This window comes from Macaca thibetana, chromosome 9 (genome assembly GCF_024542745.1).
Source record: "Macaca thibetana thibetana isolate TM-01 chromosome 9, ASM2454274v1, whole genome shotgun sequence".
NCBI classification, from domain to species: Eukaryota; Metazoa; Chordata; class Mammalia; order Primates; family Cercopithecidae; genus Macaca; species Macaca thibetana.
In genome coordinates this window covers 79,711,835-79,733,508 of record NC_065586.1, presented here as the reverse complement: position 1 = coordinate 79,733,508, position 21,674 = coordinate 79,711,835, and the positions used below count along the sequence as shown (strand labels likewise).

The 21,674-nt window shown below is 37.0% G+C and overlaps 1 protein-coding gene across 3 annotated transcripts in view; it reads right to left on the bottom strand.

The window, feature by feature from the left end:
- Positions 1-21,674, bottom strand: part of PCDH15 (protocadherin related 15) — a 1,784,920-nt gene that overhangs the window by 135,590 nt on the left and 1,627,656 nt on the right. For all 3 annotated transcript variants that reach the window (XM_050805159.1, XM_050805156.1, XM_050805157.1), the window contains one exon: positions 1,746-1,886. In XM_050805159.1, the coding sequence (XP_050661116.1) occupies positions 1,746-1,886 (141 nt within the window). The remainder of the gene's footprint in view (positions 1-1,745; positions 1,887-21,674) is intronic.

The following is a 21,674-nucleotide window of genomic DNA, read 5'->3' as shown; positions in this document are numbered from 1 at the left end:
ACAATAATCCAGCCAGATAAATGTTATTATTTTCACTTGCCAGATGAGAATCCTCGAATCCTCAAAGAAGTAACTAACTCTATGATTAAAAAACAACTACCACTAAAACAAGTATATTATACGATATCTCTCCAATTAAAAACTCATTTCCATAATTCCACTGGGGCCTACAGTAAATACACATGATTTTATAGCACAAATACACTTATTTAAAAAGTGTTAAATTCCGTCACATAAAAAGCTAATTAGCTTGCTCAAAAAAGAAATTAATTTTCCTAGTGAATTAGTTGTTTTCGAGATTATAGGGCAGAAATACTTTAGAAGATAAAATTGGAAACCTTTGTAGTTTAACATTCTTTGGTATACTATCTCTTAAAAACAAATTATTAGGCCAAGTTCATTTGGCATAGCAGAAATTGTTCAAATGATGAAAATTAAGAAAAAGCTTAAGCATTGAGGTGTGATGTCTGATATTATTTATCACTGCAATAGGGTTTATAATTGATTTTCTTTAATAACCTATATTACATCAAAGCAATTCTATGTTTACTTTAAGATATGTTAAATACTTTCAAAACTATGTGGTCCTCTGAAATATAAATTCTTTTGGAATCTGCAGGTTAATAATGTAAACTAATTCAACCTAGATCACAGAACCATCCTGGATCTCAGGATCTCATCCTGAGAGCCATAAGTGACCTTTGGGTTAATGCTAATTTACAAACTGATCAGCTGTTCCAAACAGTGTTAAAATCATGAGCGACACAGTGCTCACTGATACTTACGTGGTTAACTGATAAAGCTATTTCCCTACTATAGAGTCAAACGCTTTATTCACAGTAACAAAAATTATTCTAAGTAACTATTATAAATGGAAATGTTCAAACACTTAATAAAATTGTCTACTTATGGTAATGCAAAATATGTTTTTAATACCTTGCCAGGTAGAGACAGGCATTATTTTGTCAAATATATTTTTAAATATGTAAAAAACAAAAGTGTAAATATGTTCTGTTTCATTAGTTTTTGAAGAAAAGTAAAATTTGACAAAAATCAAATAGATATAGATATTTTCTTAGATATATGCAAAGATTAACATAACAACATCCAACTGTTGAGTGGTATTAGGAAAATGGATACTCTCAGGAAAGATAAAGAATGCATAGAAAGGAGTATTTTTTTTCAAGTTTTCTAGAATTATAATATATCAAGAGTACTTATCTTAAGAAAAAAATGAGTAAGGGAAAAATGATATTCATACACATAGCTACAGGATAGCATTTATTGTAACAAAAAATGGAAACAGTCTAATTGCAAAGCAACTCAATATTATATTAAAAAGAAAAATACAATGTTATACTCATATAGTAAAATACTATGAAACAACTAAAATAACAGCATTAATGCCATTTATTGGCATAGACAATATAATATTGAATTTAAAAAGCAGTATGTATAAGACTATGTGATTTGAAAACATATATTTACATATTTGTATTTGTATGAAATGTCATCATGAGGATAGAGATCAAAATTGCCAATTCTGGCTGTCTCCAAGATGTGAGATACCAAGAGGTTTTCTTTTTACTATTTTGTAAGTTTCTAAGAAAAAAAAAAAAATTGTAATTTAAAAAAATTAGAAAGGAGAAAAATTGAAATAAAAAAATGTGCTGTCGTCTGTTAAGCCAAATTCTCTATCAAAAATTAAACATCAAATAGACTACAAAATGAAAAGAGACACCGACCTTAAAAATTGTTGTAGGTTCTTCATTAAGATTGACTCGTGTTATCACTCTTCCAGAATCTTCTTCCACATCAAAAATACTGGCAGGGTAAGGAAACTGGACATCATCTACTCTATACCTCACACGACTTGCAGGTAATCCCTAAAATAAAATTATTAATTATTAATTTGCTGTCACCAAGTTAAAACAAAGTGTAATCATAACATTAAATGGATTTTTAAAATTCATGGTCTTTCAGAAGTGAAAATCGTATTTCCATAATTTCATTCTTTCAGGATTGAAATGTAGACAGATCATTATTTCTTCATGATAACTCAATCTGAATCAATGAAGTATCTCTACTACAGGTTATTTTAAAATGATTTATATGAGGGAAAAATTAATGGTTGGTTTGGGCATCTTCTCTACCACTTTCCTTTAATTATGTGAATTACATCTGCCACTCAAGACAACCAATATCTCCTTTTTTAAATTCAGAGACAGGGTCGTTCTTTGCTGCCCAGGTTGAACTGCAGTGGCATCACCATAGTTTCCTGTAACCTCAAAACTTCCAGTTTCAAGTGTTCCTATCCCACTCTAGCCTCCCAAGTAGCTAGGAATACAGGTGTGTGCTACCATGCTTGGCTAATTTGAGAGGACTGTGGTAAAGTGCAGGAATAGGCATGAAAGTTAAAAAAACAAAAATTATTTACCATCTACACTGTGTTGATTACAATGCTAGGTATTTCTATACATCATTAAATTAATGCTCGATCCTTTAAATTACATTAATAATGAAGATGATAGTAATAATGGGTAAGTTAACGATCACTAACAATTGCTAGATGCTTACCATGTGCCGCAACCATAGTAAAGATGATGTATGTGTACTCTGTTATCCATGTTAGAGCTAATGAACTTGTGGCTTACAATAAGTTAAAGAATGCTGAAATATTCCAGGTATAGGCAAGATAAGTTGGAACACCAAAGTATTTCACTTTTAAAGAAAACAATTAAAATTTGAATTAAAATTTGGTAAGATATTAAAAGAATCAAAGGGATGATAAAGGAAGAGTTAAAACTTTGCTGGCTGTCCTCACTTATATTAGGTTTTAGATTGGTTTAATTTGGAACTACATAGGGTGACACTGAGGTGAGCATTATAACATTTACAGTGCTTAGGCCTCGTGAATATCTTAAGAACTAGAAGTCAAATAAATATCTTGAGCAGAGAACTAGTATGTGGTAAAGTTTGACTTCAAACCTAAACACTAAATTACGATATTAACTTCTTCAGAGAAAGAAACACTTCTATTTGGCATTATTCTGATGCAGAAAAAGCAAGAACATTATCCCCACAGGGTGTTGATTTGCCTGGACTTGACACTTTGGTGTAAAAACAGTTTGGAGAACGTTGTTTTTTATATTGCCATTTTCTTCATGACTGTCCTTGAAAATAATCTGTTGCTCATGTTGGTTCATGAATTACAGTTGGGCTATGAGATAAGTATGTGAATCTTCAGTATTTGTATAATTCCTTATTTTCTGTAAGTTCAGTCCTTTCATATACTACACATCACCACTGATCACTGTCTCCTTGAATACATTCTTTGTTTAACATTTTTCCACTCTTCTGCCTTTTCTCCTTCCCATCTGGTGCTCTGTCTCAGACTCTTTGCTTGTTCTCACTCTTTCTGGCTACTAAATGCTGGAGTTTTCCAAGGCTCTGTTACAAGAACTTCTATATTTTCTACTTCTACTCTTGGCCCCTGGAACCTCTCCCAGTCCAATAGCTTCAAATATCCTCTATTTGTTCATGAATACCAAATTTTAATATCTGGCTAAACTCTGAACCTTTTAAGTCCAAACTTGGACATATAATTGTCTGCAGATATGCTATTTTCAAATAAACATATTCAAAACCAGAATGATTTCATCTCCCAAATTTATAACTCTTCTACTATAGATAATGGCTCTACCTTTTACTAAGGTGTTCTATTTGAAAGCCTAGGGTTAATCATTGATCCTTTCTCTTAAGACCCATAGCCAAATAATCATCACATCCTGCCAGTACCTCAATGAATATATGCCCTAATGTCTACTCATATCCTCTGTATTTTCTGCAGTAGTATCTTAATTGACTTTCTGCTTCAATTCTATTACAATTATCTCATGACTCCTGCTTAAACCCCTCCAATGATTTTGCATCACACACACACACAAAATAAATACAAAGCTGTTAGTATGGGCAATCTGATCCTAAAAACATTTAATTTTTGCCTGCTCATCTGATTTCACCTTGCTCATTTCTCTTTCACACATTTTCCTTATTCCTGCCTCCTTGGCTTTGCCAAGGCAATAGTCCCTTACCAGGAAAATAAGGTAGCAATACAATATACTCATCTCACAAATTGTTGGTTAATACATTTACCCTCCTCTTCTCCAGGTGTTCTCTAATACTCCCACTAAATTATCTTTCTTCAGCAACACTGTCTGAAATTATAGCATATATTTTATGTATTTACTTGTTTACTATTTGTCTCCCACATAAGAATACAAGCTTCATTAGGGTAGGGACTCTAGCTGAGTACCTTGAATATTACCTGAACCATATATATATTCAAGGAGTATTTGACTGAATGCATAAATAGGTGAATGGATAACCACATATCAAGGGTGCCCAGACAGTTCAACTGATATCTAAAGTATTCATATATTTCAAGGTTTGGGAAATAGAAAACATTGAATACACCTTGAAAGCATGTTAGGGAACTGTCAGTTCTGGGATAATATTTTTATATAAACCACGGATTTCACCTAGTGGTGGATGGTCAGTTCACCCACTGAAGATGTATAGAAACAAGGGCATTTTTTTAAGAAAAACTTTTGCCTATTTGGACATAATCAGACTTATTATAATCATACACAATGGCTAACCTTGTGTATGACTTGCCTGAGAAAGAGCGGGGGTTTAACAGAACACATCGTAGGACTTGGGGCATAGTGTCATGCAATGTCAGCAACTTTGCTTGCATTTTAATAATAATGATAATAACAAGAGTTGTTAGCTATCAGTTTGAGTGTTTCACTATGTATCAGACTGTATGTATTACATGCATTTTCATACTTATGATAAGTTCAGAAGTTGGTATCAATAGTACCTACATTTTTTTTTTTTTTTTTTTGAGACAGAGTCTTGTACTATCGCCCATCCTGGAGTGCAATTGTGCGATCTCTGCTCACTGCAACCTCCACCTCTTGGGTTCAAGTGATTCTTCTGCCTCAGCCTCCCAGGTAGCTGGGACTACCGGAGACCGCCACCATGCCCTGATAATTTCTTCTATTTTTAGTAGAGACGGGTTTCACTATGTTGGCCAGCCTGGTCTTGAACTCCTGACCTCGTGATCCGCCCGCCTTGGCCTCCCAAAGGGCTGGGATTACAGGTGTGAGCCACCATGCCCAGCCCTACTACCTGTATTTTTAAAATAATAAAATCTAGGCTTTAAGAATTATTTTCTGAAATTTCCTTAGCTGGAAAATGGCAAAGTTATTTCTCGAAGAAACTTGGTTCACACTAAAACAGAGGTTTTTAACATCATATCAACTTAACATTTTTTCAATACTATCTTAAAGGCAATAGTCCTTTACCAGGAAAATAAGGCGGCAACACAATTGAGCAAAATTACTTGGCAAAGATACTATAGAATTTGATGCCCTAGTAAATCTTGCCTTAGAACACTTTCTAAGAGGTTATGCAGCACATAATCCAAGTCACCTCCAGAACAGGAGGTTAATGATGAAAAAACATAATTATAGCACCCACTGTTTCAAGAACAAATTTTTAGAGTTTTTGCTAGCATGAGGACCCATTCAGTCTGTAGTACAGTGACTAAAATTACTTATGACAATCACAGATTGGCTCTCGAAAACATAAAATAAGTTAATTATACTTAAAATCTTCTTTTTAATAAAGCCAACATATTTGTAATGCATATGGAATTATGTCTGTAATTGATAAAATGAAAAAGAAAACATGCTGGTATTATGGAATATTATCTCTCAGATGCCTAAAATAGTTTCCTATCCAGAACATCTTAGAACTTCCTGGATGATTTTTACAGATAAGATTGTATGTATATAAATATGAACATATGATTAAAATAGTTTGCTATCCAGAAAATCTTAGAACTTCCTAAATGATTTTTACAGATACGACTTATGTATATAAATATGAACATACATGTTACATAGTGACTATATCAATAAACTTTTTATTCTAAGATTGCTATTATTCTATAGATTACCACACCATCATGAAAGTGTGGCCCTGATAGGATTCAGTTAGCCTACAAGAAACATTTTGATTCTTTTATCACCCATGTTATCAAAGTACCACATTTTATTTGATATCACATATTATGATAACTAAATAACTAAAATGATGTAGAATTTCATTTGAAAATATTTTAAATTTTTTTTCTCTCTCTGTCCTTTCCTACTATCTTCCTTCTCTTCTTTGCTTCTTTTTGCTTTCCCTTCCTCCCTCCTTTTCTTTCTTTACTTGTTTCCAAAGTCTTTTTAAAATAGTTGTATAATTACACTGTATAATAGGTAAAGGTAATTAGCTTTGGGAAACAGCTCTAGTACTAACATTATTTCTGGGAAATTTACAACATGAATCAAGTCAAATTCATTGTTTTAATAAATCATAAAAATAGCTGTGGCTTTAATCTTGGAAAAACCTCTCATTTTGAAACCCAGAATTTCAAGTACTCTATAAAAAAGTTATAAAGTTGATCACTTAAAATTACTAATAATTAGTATTTTTTAAATATCCTTTAACACTTGATTCCACTAAAATATACTAGATATGATCAATGTATTCTAATGTATAAAACTCACTCTTATTGGATATGTTTTAAAAACTAACATAGTAAATGAGTTTATGAATTATATATCTTAATAATTACGATATATGTGACAAATATTTCAGTTATCATTCATATATATGTATATATATATTTTAAAGACAGGATCTTGTGCTGTCACCCAGATTGATGTGCAGTGGCACGATTATAGCTCACTGCAGCCTTGAACTCCTAGGCTCACGCAATCTTTCTGCCTCAGCCTCCCAAGAGGCTTGATATGGTTTGGCTTTGTCCCTATCCAGATTTCATCTTGAATTGTAGTTCTCATAGTCCCCACGTGTTGTTGGAGGGAGCTGGTGGTAGGTAACTTGAACATGAGGGTACCCTCATGGTGTTCTTGTGACAACGAGTGAGTTCTCACAAAATCTGATGGTTCTGTAAAGGACTTTCCTCCTTTTTGCTTGGCACTTCTCCTTGCTGCTGCCATGTGAAGAAGGATGTGTTTGCTTCCACTTCCACCATGATTGTAAGTTTCCTGAGGCCTCCCCAGCCCTCTGGAACTGTGAGTCAATTAAACTTCTTTCCTTTATAAACTACCCAGGCTTGGACAGTTCTTTATAGCCATGTGTGAGCAGATTAATAAATAGCTGGAACTACAGGTGCATGCCATCATGCTGAACGAATTATTTTAAATTATTTGTAGAGACGGGGGTTCCTTTATGTTGCCCAGGTTGGTCTAGAACTCCTGGCCTCAAGTGTTCCTTTCAATTTGCCCTCCCAAAGTATTAGGATTACAGGTGTAAATCACTGCACCTGGTCTAGATAAACATTAAACTACCAAATATTTGCTTTTATTTTAAATTGTATTAGGAATAGACAGATCTCTCCTTTATATAGTCCCCATAAGTTTAATATTTAACCAATGAAATACTTCAAATAATCATATTTATTTTTAAAAGTAAAGTATAGAAAACATTTAAAATCAAGATGAAAATTTTAAAATATTAACTTCTACTTCATTCATGATAATATAGTATGCATATTATACTGTATCTCTCTATGTATAGCTGTATATATGTCAAGAGAAATTTTTTGGACCATGAATAATGATTAAAGCTATCTTTTTACAAACAAATCAATATTTAAAATTGTGTTACTCCTGCAATAGATTTATTTTCTATATCATTTTGAAACTGTGATAAAATTGCTTTACTATGAACCCTAAAAGCAGTATACAGAATTACTTTCTTAAAGTTTTTACTGAAATGAGGCTGTTGTGTGGTTTATAAATGATCAGTAAATTACTTCTTTGGTTCCATACTCTCATCAACCAAATATAGTGTTCTCTATTTAGGTTCAGAAAAAATCTTGAAGTCATTAGTTATTTCTCTGTATTCACACACTATTACCACTAGACCACAGCATTTAAATAGATTTTTAAAAAATTTTTGGAAAAAAAAAATCACAACCATTGAAAGAAACCCACAGAAGCATTTAAGGACTTTGCCAATTAGAAAGGCTCTTCCTCATATCTAAATATTTCTTGAAACCAAATCTCATTCTGTCTTCAGCAGTGAAAGAACATAGTGGCTTCTTTTCTTCAGGGCAATATAGCTCCTATAAAGACCAGTGTTTTCACCTGAGCCTCTCTTTATTAGGAGAGATATTTCTAGTTATTTTTGAATTACCTTAGGCATTGTTTTCTTGCCATTACATGTTTTCTGTATGCCTTTTTAAAATTTATCATAGTTTTGCAAATGTATTAACTCTGCATTCAAAAAGAAAAAAAAATGAAATGAAACAAATTGTCTTATTTTTTTATGTGATGCACTAGGGAAACCAAATACTTTAGTTCTCTATTTAATTTTATTATTCAAATAATGGAATCAATTTAATTTTATTTTTTAGTTCAACTGGCTTAATTAAAATCTCTTCCTTAGCACAGATATTTTAATATCATGAGGTAAAATATATGTAGCCATTTCAGACAATGTAAAATATCAAAAGAAGACTATAAAATAGACTTTGATTCAAAATGATTTACCAAAAGTTAGAAAGTAGTATTGTAATATGTATGTAGTATCACATTAAAAGGGAAGCTGCATTTAAACAATTTGAGGACTCTATTTGCCTAGTCACCATGAAGAGGGATTATCAAAGGAAAAAAAATGAGGAAAGTATTAAGCAAGAGATAAACACCAATTTAATAGAAAAATGATGAAAACTACCTGCAAGGATTCTCTTCGCAGAAGACAACGGTGGCCAAAATCGAGTTCCCAATTTTTCTGCTTCTTGGAGTCTTTTGAAGAATAAATACAATACATTTCTTCTTTAATTTTTTAATGAAAACTGAGGACATGTGAAAAGCATAGCAGGACAGATTTTGGAAACCTTCTCATTAACCATGTCAGCTATTTCTATAGATGGAGTCAAGCCCATGTATCAGTGTAAGTGCTACTTCAGATAACCATGTTTTTAAAAGACTGATGAGTTGCTGTATAACAATCCTTCTTAGTTCCAGCTTTCATTTCCCAAACATTCTTTGATATTTTTTCTGGAATTTTCAAATAAGTAACATAGTCAGGATCCTACAGAAGGATACATATATTTTACAAATAAAATATTCAAAGTAGCAGCACGCTATTACAGAAAGCTTAATAAATCAAGGTGAGCTAAAAACTTTGCCAATATAAATATAACAACTTAATTTAATCACAATTTATATGTTTATTTGTTTATTTTACTTTATTTTTCTTGAGACAGAGTCTCATTCTGTCGTCCGGGCTGGAAGGTAGTGGCGTGATCTCGGCTCACTGCAATCTCCGCCTTGCAGGCTCAAATGATTCTCGTTCCTCAGCCTACCAAGTAGCTGAGATTACAGGCACGCACCATGCTTGGATAATTTTTGCATTTTTAGAAGAGACAGGGTTTCACCATGTTGCCCAGGCTGGTCTCAAACTACTGAGCTCAAGTGATCCACCCACCTTGGCCTCCCGAAGTGCTGGGATTATAGGCATGAACCACCGCACCCAGCCAGAAATTAAACACAACTTAAAACAAATCTCTGAGGGCTTTTTGTTTTCCATTAAATAAAATATATTTAACTTTAAAGATTAGTATCATACGACTAAGTAATAATATATTTATATAAGATGTTTGTAAGAGAAATTTAAAAATTGTCTAAAATATTAGCAATTAAAAATTTTACAAATTTTTACTATCACTTGTCATCATGGTCATATGTTTTATTTCTATTTATTTGTGAAATATAACATTTTGCAGTCCTTGTTTATATGAAAACTGTCTAAAGTTTTGATAGTTAATCACTCTATCTTTTCTGGAACACTCTTTGTGTGGGTTATAGAATATCATATTCCACACTACTGGCTGCCTTAGTAACCACTCTTCATTCTTCTATTTTGCTAATTCGTTTAGATCTTCACAACTTTCAAGTGATGGAGACCACAGGTGCCTCTGCCCTTTTTCTCACTATTTTTTTTAATTTCAACTTTTATTTTAGGTTCTGGGATACATGTGCAAGTCTGTTACATGGTATGTTTCATAATGCTGAGGTTTGGGGTACAATTGGTCCTGTTATTGAGGTAGCATAGTACTCGATAGGTAGTTTTTCAGCCTTTGCTCCCCTCCTTCCCCCAACTCCTCTAACAGTCTCCGGTATCTACTGTTCCCATCTTTATGTTCATGTGTACCCAATGTTTAGCTCCCACTTATAAGTGAAATGCAGTATTTTGTTTTGTTCCTGCATTAATTCACTTGGAATAATTGTTTCCAGTTGCATCAATGTTGCTGCAAAGGGCATGCTTTTGTGTCCAGAATAGGTTCTTTCCAGTGGGTTCTTGGTCTCACTGACTTCAAGAATGAAGCCGCAGACCCTCATGGTGAGTGTTACAGTTCTTAAAAATGGTGTGTCCGGGGTTTGTTCCTTCTGATGTTCAGATGTGTCTGGAGTTTCTTCCCTCTGGTGGGTTCATGGTCTCACTTGAGTTCAGGAGCGAAGCTGCAGACCTTCTCAGTGAGTGTTACAGCTCTTCAAGGTGGCAAATCCAGAGTTGTTCATTCCTCGTGGTGGCTTCGTGGTCTTGCTGGCTTCAAGAGTGAAGGTGCAGACCTTCAAGGTAAGTGTTACAGCTCATAAAGGTAGTGTGGAGAGTGAGCAGCAGCAAGATTTATTGCAAAGAGCGAAAGAACAATGCTTCCGCACAGCGAAAGCTGATCTGAGCAGGTTGTCACTGCTGGCTCTGGTGGCCAGCTTTTATTCCCTTATTTGACCCCACCCACATCCTGCTGATTGGTCCATTTTACAGAGCACTGATTGGTCCATTTTACAGAATGCTGATTGGTCCATTTTACAGAGTGCTGATTGTTGCATTTACAAACCTTTAGCTAGATGCAGAGCGCTAATTGGTGTATTTACAATCCTTTAGCTAGACAGAAAAGTTCTCCAGGTCCCCACCCCATTAGCTAAATAGAGTGCTGACTAGTGTTTCTACAATCCTTTAGCTAGAGGGAAAAGTTCTCCAAGTCCCCACCCAACCCAGAAGCCCAGCTGGCTTCACCTCTCACTTCTTTCATGCTTTTTTTATGTTTGCATAGTATTCCATGGTGCATACGTACCACATTTTCTTTATCCAATCCACTACTGATAGACACTCAGATTGATTCCATGTCTTAGCTATTATGAAAAGTGCTATGATGAACATATAAGTGCATGTGTCTTTTTGGTAGAACAATTTATTTTTCTTTGGTTATATAACCACTAATAGAATTGCTGGGTCAAATAGTAATTCTGTTTTAGGTTAATTGAGACATCTCTAAACTGCCTTCCACAGTAGCTGAATTAATTTACATTCCCACCAACAATGAATAAGTGCTTTTTTTTGCTTCCTCCATAACCTCACCAGCATCTGTTATTTTTTGACTTTTTAATAATCAGTACTCTGACTGGTATGAGGTGGTATTTCACTGTGGTTTTGATTTGCATGTCTCTGATGATTAGTGATGAGCTTTTCTTTATATGTTTGTTAGTTGCTTGTATGTTTTCTTTTGAGAAGTGTCTGTTCATGTCCTCTGATTTTTAATGGGGTGTTTGCTTTTTGCTTGTCAAATTAAGTTCTTTATAGATGCTGGATATTAGACTTTTGTCAGATGCATAGTTCATAAACACTTTCTCCTACAGATTGTCTGTTTACTCTGTTGACAGTCTCTTTGCTGGGCCAAAGCTCTTTCGTTTAATTAGTTCCCACTGATCAATTTTTGTTTTTGTTGTAATTGCTTTTGGTGACTGAGTCATAACTTATGTGCCAAGAGCAATGTCTAGAATGATATTTCTTAAGTTTCCTTCTAGGTTTTTATAGTTTTATGTCTTAAATTTAAGTAATTGATTCTTACTAAAAAAAAAAAAAATTGTATGTGGTTGAAGGAAGGGCCAAGTTTTATTATTCTCCATATAGCTAGCCAGTTACACCAGCACCATTCATTGAATAGGCAGTTTTTTTCTATAGTTTGTTTTTCTAAGTTTTGTCATACGTCAGATGGTTGTAGATGTGTGACTTTATTTCTGAGAACTCTATTCTGTTCCATTGGTCTATGTGTTTGTTTTTGTACCAGTACTATGTTGTTTTGATTATTGTAGCCTTGTATTAATAATATAGTTTGATGTAGGGTAGTGTGATGCTCCCAGCGTTATTCTTTTCGCTTTGCTAATATGATTTATAGTACCATGCTTAATCCTAGCTAATGTGGGGTTCATTCATTCATTCACTCATTTAACACGTTCACTGAATAGAAATTACTGAGTTGTGAGAGTACAAAAAATGAAAAAGCTTACAGGGAGATGGAGTTCATCTCATATCCCCTTCTTCCACATGTTCTTTAGAAATAATTCATCCATGTTGACCTTATTAAACACCAAACTCCTTCCTACCTCAAGGCTTTTCCATTTGCTTTTGTCTTTGCCTGTAAGATTCTTGCATCATTAGCCTCTTTTAACATTCTGGTCTCAAATGACACCAACTCCTCTGCATATACCCATCCATAAACCACTCTAAGTCTATAACTATTGCCTTCATAGTACATATTCTTATGTGAAATTATGTTACATATATAATTGTGTATGGTTTTGCAGCTGTCTCTGTCCATCATCTGTGAGCTGTAAGTAGATTTTTTCTGATTTGCATTATTTAAGAGGGCAATAATAATTTGTTAAATGAATACTACAAGTGATTTCAATTGTCCCATAGAACTGATATTTATGGTGTCTTTTATTTTTTTTTTTTAATTTTTTTTTTTTTTGAGACGGAGTCTCGCGCTGTGTCACCCAGGCTGGAGTGCAGTGGCGAGATCTCGGCTCACTGCAAGCTCCGCCTCCCAGGTTCACGCCATTCTCCTGCCTCAGCCTCCGAGTAGCTGGGACTATAGGCGCCCACCACCTCGCCCGGCTAGTTTTTTGTATTTTTAGTAGAGACGGGGTTTCACCATGTTAGCCAGGATGGTCTCGATCTCCTGACCTCGTGATCCACCCGCCTCGGCCTCCCAAAGTGCTGGGATTACAGGCTTGAGCCACCGCGCCCGGCCTTTATGGTGTCTTTTAAATGAACATAGAAATTAACCTTCCCGGCCGGGCGTGGTGGCTCACGCCTGTAATCCCAGCACTTTGGGAGGCCAAGGTGGGCGGATCACGAGGTCAAGAGATCGAGACCATCCTGGCTAAAACGAGAAACCCCGTCTCTACTAAAAACGGAAAAAAAAAAACAAAAACGGAAAACAAAAAAAACGAGCCGGGCGTGGCGGCTGGCACCTGTAGTCCCAGCTACTTGGGAGGCTGAGGCAGGAGAAAGGCGTGACCCTGGGAGGCGGAGCTTGCAGTGAGCTGAGATCGCGCCACTGCATTTCAGCCTGGGCGACTAAGCAAGACTCCTTCTCAAAAAAAAAAAAAAAAAAAAAAAGAAAAAAAAAAAAGAAATTAACCTTCCCAGTCTTAAAACTTGAGAGAGCTACATTTGTTTTATCTGAGTTCTTTTCTAAGGACACCAACCATCGGGCCTCCCAGATAATATCAAGGAACTGAAACTTCCTAGAGCACTGCATCTGGACAATGAGATACAAGACCCCTCACTGTCATGACTGTCTAACTGACCACCTGTTTCCTGTTGACCAACTCATCTTCTTTATCACTCCCTAATTCCTGTTTTCCTGCATGTAGTTACATTTCTTCTCTGCAATATAAACCCCTGATTTTAGTCCGGGAGATGGATTTGACATTAGCCTCCCATCTCCTGGGCTACAGCAAACCCAATCCCGGCAATGCTTTTTGTCTCAGTGACTGGCTTTCTGTGCAGTCAGCAGCAGGACCTAGACCAAGGGTGTCCAATCTTTTGGCTTCTTTGGGCCACACTGGAAGACAAATTATGTTGTGCCACACATATAATACACTAACACTAATGATAGCTGAAAGCTTTAAAAAAAAAATCACAAATAAATCTCATAATGTTTTAAGACAGTTTATGAATTTGTGTTGGGCTGCACTGAAAGCTCTTTTTGGCTGCATGTGGCCTATGGGCCATGGGTTTGACAAGCTTGATCCTAGTCCAAACCCCTGGTATTTCAGTAACACTTATGTGTATGTGTATCATGAGCTGCCAAGATGTATAATACATGGGGATTATGGGAAAAACAGTTCAAGTCAAGATTTTGGTGGGAACAGAGCCAAACCACATCATTCCACCCTGGCCCCTCTCAAATCTCATGTCCTCACATTTCAAAACACAATCAGGCCTTCCCAACAGACCCCCAAAGTCTTAACTCATTCCAGCATTAATCCAAATGTCCAAGTCCAAAATCTCATCTGAGGCACAGCAAGTGCCTTCCGCTTATGAGCCTGTAAAATCAAAAGCGTTGTTACTTCCTAGATACAATGAGGATATAGGCTTTTGGTAAATACACCATTCCGAACAAGAGAAATTGGCTAAAATGAAGGGGCTACAGACCCTATGCATGTCTAAAATCCAGTGGGGAAGTTAAATCTTACAGCTCCCAAATGATCTTCTTTTATTCCATATTATATCCAGGTCTCACTGATGCTAGAGGTGTGCTGCTGTGTCCAGAATTGGTGGGTTCTTGGTCTCACTGACTTCAAGAATGAAGCCGCAGACCCTCGTGGTGTTACCGTTGTTAAAGATGGTGTGTCCGGAGCTTGTTCCTTCAGACATTCAGACGTGTCTGGAGCGTCTTCCTTCTGGTGGGTTCCTGGTCTCACTGTCAGGAGTGAAGTTGCAGACCTTCAGGGTGAGTGTTACAGCTCTTAAAGACAGTGCATCTGGAGTTGTTCCTTCTTCCCGGTGGGTTCGTGGTCTGCCTGGCTTCAGGAGTTAAGCTGCAGACCTTCGTGGTGAGTGTTACAGTTCATAAAGGCATCGTGGACCCAAAGAGTAAGCAGCAGCAAGATTTATTGCAAAGAGTCAAAGAATAAAGCCTACACCGTGTGGAAGAGGACCCCAGTGGGTTGCCACTGACTGACTGGGGCAGCCTGCTTTTATTCTCTTACCTGACCCCACCTACATTCTGCTGATTGGTCCACTTTACAGAGAGCTGATTGGTTCATTTTACAGAGAGCTGATTGGTCCGTTTACAATACTTGAGCTAGACTCAAGAGTCACAGAGTGCTGATTCTCCAAGTCCCCATCCAGTTCAGGAGCCCAGCTGGCTTCACCCAGTGACTCCTGCACCAGGAATGCAGGTAGAGCTGCCCGCCAGTCCCAAGCCGGGCCTGCACTCTTCAGCCCTTGGGCTGTCCATGGGACCCGGCGCCACGGTGCAGGGGGCGGCATCCATCTGGGAGGCTCAGGCCACCTGGGAGCCCACGGCAGGGGAAGGAGCTCAGACATGGCGGGCTGCAGGTCCTGAGTCCTGCCCCATGGGGAGGCAGCTAGGGCCTGGGGAGTGCAGCGGGGTACAGCCCCGGCGGGCTGGCACTGCTGGGGGACGCAGCGCAACCTCTGCAAGCTGCTGGCCCAGGTGCTAAGCCCCTCGCTGCCCTGGGCTGGAGGCACTGGCTGGTGGCTCAGTGTGCTGGCCCGCCCAGCCCACACCCACCAGAACTCACACTGGTCCTCCAGCGCAGGCCCGGTTCCTGCCGGTGCCTCTCCCTCCACACCTCCCCGCAAGCAGAGGGAGGCAGCTCCGGCCTCAGCCAGCCTAGAGAGGGTTCCCACGGTGCCATGGCAGGCTGAAGGTCTCCTCTAGCGCCGCCAGAGTGGACGCCGATGCCGGAGGCCAAGGAGGCGCTGAGAGTGAGGGCTGCTAGCACATTGGCACCTCTTACTGCCCTGGCCTTGGACAGCACCACCTTTATGGCTTTGCAGGGTATAGCCCCCTCTTGACTGTTTTCATGGCTGGCATTGAATGCCTGCAGTTTCTCCAGGCACACAGAGCAAACTGTCAGTGGATTTACCGTTCTGGGGACTGGAAGACAGTGGCTCTCTTCTCACTGTTCCACTAGGCAGTGCACCAGTGGGACTCTGTGTGGGGGCTCCCATCACACATTTCTCTTCTGTACTTCCCTAGCAGAGGTTCTCCATGAGGGTTCTGCCCCTGCAGCACACCTCTGCCTGGACATCTAGGCATTTCCATACATCCTTTGAAATCTAGGCAGAGGTTCCTAAACCTCAATTACTGTCTGTCTTCTCTACAACCGCCGGGCCAATACCACAGGGAAGCTGCAACGATTGAGAATTCCACCCTCTGAAGCAATGGCCTGAACTGTACCTTGGCCCCTTTTAGGCTGCCTGGAGTGGCTAGGATGCAGGGAACCAAGTCCTGAGGCTACACACAACAGGGAGTCCCTGGACCCAGCTCAGGAAACCCTTTCTCCTTCTTAGGCCTCTGGGTGTGTGATGGGAGCAGATGCTGTGAATGTCTCTGACATGCCCTGCAGACATTTTCCCCACTGTCATGCTGAGTAACATTTGGCTCCTCATTATTATGCAAATTTCTTCTGCCAATTGGAATTTCTCTCCAGAAAATGGGTTTTCTTTTCTACTGCATCATCAGGCTAAAAAATTTTCAAGCTTTTATGCTCTGCTTCCTCTTGAACACTTCGCCACTTAGAAATTTCTTCCGCCAGGTACCCTAAGTCATCTCTCTCAAGTTCAATGTTCCACAGATATCTAGAGCGGGGGCAAAATGCTGCCAGTCTCTTTGCATAGCAGGTGTGACCTCCAGTTCCCAACAACTTCCTCATCTCCATCTAAGACCAGCTCAGCCTGGACTTTGTTGTCCATATCACTATGAGCAGTTTGCTCAAACCCATTCAACAAGTCTCTATGAAGTTCCAAACTTTCCCACATCTTCCTGTCTTCTTCTGAGCCCTCCAAACTGTTCCAGCCTCTGCCTGTTATCCAGTTCCACAGTCACTTCCACATTTTCAGGTGTCTTTACAGCAGTGCTGCTCTACCTGGTATCAATTTACTGTATTAATCCGTTCTCACACTGCTATGGGGACATACCAGATACTGGGTAATTTATAAAGTAAATAAATTTAATTAACTCATAGTTCTGCAGGGCTGGGGAGGCCTCAGGAAACTTACAATCATGGCAGAAACTTACAAGATATCCTTCACAAGATGACAGTAAAGAGAAGTGCAGAGTGAAGTAAGGGAAAAAACCCTTTATAAAGCCATCAGATTTTGTGAGAACCAACTCACTATCATGAGAAGGGCATGGAAGTAACCCCCCCACCCCCCATGATTCAGTTGTCTCCCACCGGGTCTCTCCCACTACACGTGAGAATTATGGGAACTACAGTTCAAGATGAGATTTGGGTGGGGACACAGCAAAACCATATTGTCCTCTAAGAATTAATTTACCTAAGAATGTGGATAAATTGTTGGGAAGTTTTCAATTTATAACCCATAAATATCTGTTCATTTTCTCATTTACAGCTTCTCATATTTGTCTCTTAAGTTGGTGGGCAAGGATGAGAAACACAGATATGCTTTTGTACTTATGGGCCTCACAATTGGACGGGTTGGAGAGACAGAAGGTACACATAAAAACACAATTATCTCCCAAAATTTTCGATTAAAACTGTGAAAAGGAAGCATGTGGTGCTATTCAATGGAGGTGTTACAACTAGAGAACAGATCTTAAGATTTATAGTAAAGCAGACTTTATAACTCATTGCAGACACTCACAAATCACAAAATACACAAAGTGTATTTTACTTCATAGAGAGTACAGTAATTGTGTTAGTCTAATTTAGCATACCATTTTAGTATTAAATGATAAGCTAGGCCAGGTGTGGTGGCTCATGCCTGTAATCCCAGCACTTTGGGAGGCTGAGGTGTGTAGATCACCTGAGGTCAAGAGTTCAAGACCAGCCTGCCCAACGTGGTGAAATTCCGTCTGTACTACAAATACAAAAAAATTAGCCTGGCATGGTGGCAGGCACCTGTAATCCAACCTACTTGGGAGGCTGAGGTAGGAGAATTGCTAGAACCCTGGGGCTGGAGGTTGCAGTGAGCTGAGATCACACCACTGCACTCCAGCCTGGGTGACAGAGTGAGACTGCATCTCAAAAAAAAGAAAGAAAAAAAAAACTTAATTTTATTAGGATTTTGAACAAGGGGTAAAAGTAGACAAGTATCAGTAGGAAGTTACATAAATTAAAAGCTGTCTTTTAAACAAAAAGTCTTACTAATTTTCAGTAAGAACTTTATTAAAATATGTATCTTTTAAAAATGTGTGGGATTCTAAAGACTCTATAAGCATATTTTCATGAAAACTTTCTTCTCAAATATTACAGTGCCATAGATGACATCAAAATTACTTCAAGAGTTCAGGCATTAATATCCTAAAGTTTACAGTTGATAAGGATGTAAGCACTATACCAAACGAGAGGCAAAGTTGTGTTTTTCCATCACTCTGAAAGTGAGGAGAAAGAAGAGGAAAACTTAATATCAATGTGCTTCACATAAGCTAAGTGTGTCATTCTCCATTAAGCCCAAACAGTAATCCAGCGAAATAGGTCTTCTTATTCCTATATGGATACAAGGTTTAAAGAAGTTAATTAACTGCTGTACAATATAAGTTTATGAGTTAAACACAAACACCAACACTAGGGATATTAGTCAATAATTTTCATAAACTCTACAGATGTTCACCAAACCTAACGGCACTCAGGAAGAACATGATTTATGACATCTATTATGAAAGAATCAATTTTTTTTTGGTTCATGACTTAGGTATATTTCTAAATATGATTGGGGATAGGAGGTAACATTTAAATATTACGCGGTTTCCAAAATATGAAAGAAATGATATCAGCTTTGTGATGTAATTTTATCTGCTAAATTTGAATTGTGTAGAATTCAATAATTATGAATATGAATATTTACTTATATCTGTATTAATATGAATAATACATGGCAGACAAATCCTGCATTGATGATGCTCACGTTAGATTTTTAAAATCAAAATGTGATATAATTCTACACAATAATAAGGTGGGAATAATTAATATAGCAGAATAAATATAAATTTACATGAAGAAAATAGAATAATAAGATTTCAATTATTTTCTTCATTATTTAGCATGTTTTCTACTTTTGATTTCTATTCTTATAGTGTGTTAAACACAATATGTTTTGGCTTAATTATAGTGAGAATATAATTAATTACTACAGAAGGTAATTGCATACCTGTATGAAGGATGTTTCAAACTTGAAAACTTAGGGAATTTCAATGAGAATATAATGGACCCAAATAATTAGGTCCTTAATATCAGGGGACATCTTGATTTAGTCATTTTTCTTAAAAACATAATTATCAAGAAATTACTTATTCAGGCTCACATCGTTTCCTTCATAATTTCTTCATAATTATAGCCATCACATTGTATCAGGGAATACTAAATTTACTATTATCATTAAAAACAAACATTAAGTAATTTGTTTTCAAGAACACAAAAATTTTACCCCGACAGGGTTTGCAAAATTATTTTTCCCAAAGTCTTTGAAGCAACTACTCTGATTTATTTTGTAACAATGCAATTCACAAAATCTCTCAAGTATGATTTAACATCAGGAATTACTATAAAGGAATTACTACAAAGTGGTTTTTTGGTGTGTGTGTTTATACATATGTGTGTGTGTGTATACATATATATACATATACACATATAACATGTGTATATACACATGTATGTGATATACATATATATGTGTATATGCACATATATGTATATCTACATATATATGTGTATCTACATGTATGTATATGTGTATATACACATATATGTATATATACATATATATGTGTATCTACATATATACACATGTTAGGTTTGGTGAACATCTGTAGAGTTTATGAAAATTATTGACTAATGTCACTAGTGTTGGTGTTTGTGTTTAACTCATGTGTATTTTTTTTATATATATATATATATATACACATACACACACTATATATATATATTTTGCAGGCATGTGACTTAGTTATATTTTAGTGAATTTAACTGGATGTCAAGGTATCCTTAAAGGAGAAAATAGAAAAAAAAAAAAGAAACACCTGGCCAAACTCTTCATGTAACCACTAAGAAAGTCATGTGCTTTTTTTACTTCTTCCTCCCTCTTCCCTGTTTTTAACATCTGGAATGATCAATATGTTTTGACAACATGTTGGCAAGTTCCTTATGCAGTTTGACACTTCATATAAGGTATTTGTATAGTTCAGTTTCTATAGATAGGATATTGACACAGCTATTAAAGATTGTAAAAAATATTCGCTTTAAGGCTATTTACCACTAAATGTTTTGGGAAATGTGCTTTTCAAAGGTAATTGTAACTCGACCCTTAAAGGCATCAGATAACACATTCCTTGTAAAATGTATTTATTTAAACACAGTTAAGTTTATGAAGTTGTCATTTGGCACACCTTCAGACTTTCCTAATACAAAAAATTCATGTAGTCAAAGGAACTTAAGAGATGAATCTTGCCTGAGCTAGTAATTAGTGACCCCATATTCTATGCCTTAAAGCCCTTCCATTTTTCTTGGGATAAAACGATTCTTAATACTGTCTTCACAATCTACCAGATTACGCAGGATCCAACTAGGTTTCCCTCTCCATCCTCCTGAAAAACAAAATGGCCCTGGATTTTTGAAACTTATTGTTCTTCCTCATATTTCAGGGCCTGGTTCTTTTGTTACGTTACTTTGTCTTGGCATAACCTTCAGATCTCAGCTCAGAATCACTTCTAGAACCTGCCTTGACTCTCTAGATACAATCATGCTCCCTCTTATCTGGTTTCACAGAACCCTAAACATATTCTAAGTACTTTTCTCTCTTTTTTTTTTTAACTTTAATTTTTTTAATTTTTCCTTTTTTTTTTTTTTTTTTTTTTTGAGGCGGAGTCTCCCTGTGTTCCCCAGACTGGAGTGCAGTGGCAAGATCTCTGCTCACTGCAAGCTCCGCCTCCTGGGTTCAGCCATTCTCCTGCCTCAGCCTCCAGAGTAGCTGGGACTACAGGCGCCTACCACCACGTCCGGCTAGTTTTTTGTAATGTTTAGTAGAGATGGGGTTTCACCGTGTTAGTCAGGATGGTCTCGATCTCCTGACCTCATGATCCACCCGCCTGGGCCTCCCAAAGTGCTGGGATTATAGCCGTGAGCAACCGCGGCTGGCCTTATTTGATTGACTTAACTTTTATCCTTTTAGGTTTGAAATACTGAGGCTTGGAACCGTGATAGTTTTCCCTTCTTGCTTAATCTAGCATCTCTTATATAATAGAAGCTCTTTAAATAATATTCAATGCACAAACATATAGTAAATCTTGAGGAATTTTTATTGTTTGGATCTCAAGGGTACATATTTGAGTTAAATATAATCTATAGTTTATGAAACATTATCATTGATGGGTCGTCAAGGCATATTTGTTTATTCATTTCTTTCTCTCCTTTTATTTTCATACCTTCTTTTCTTACCTCTCTTTGCCACCAGTGGCAATCTTTTTAATACATTTAAGGAATATCTTTTAAGTAGATCATTTATAGTACATTTTATTATAG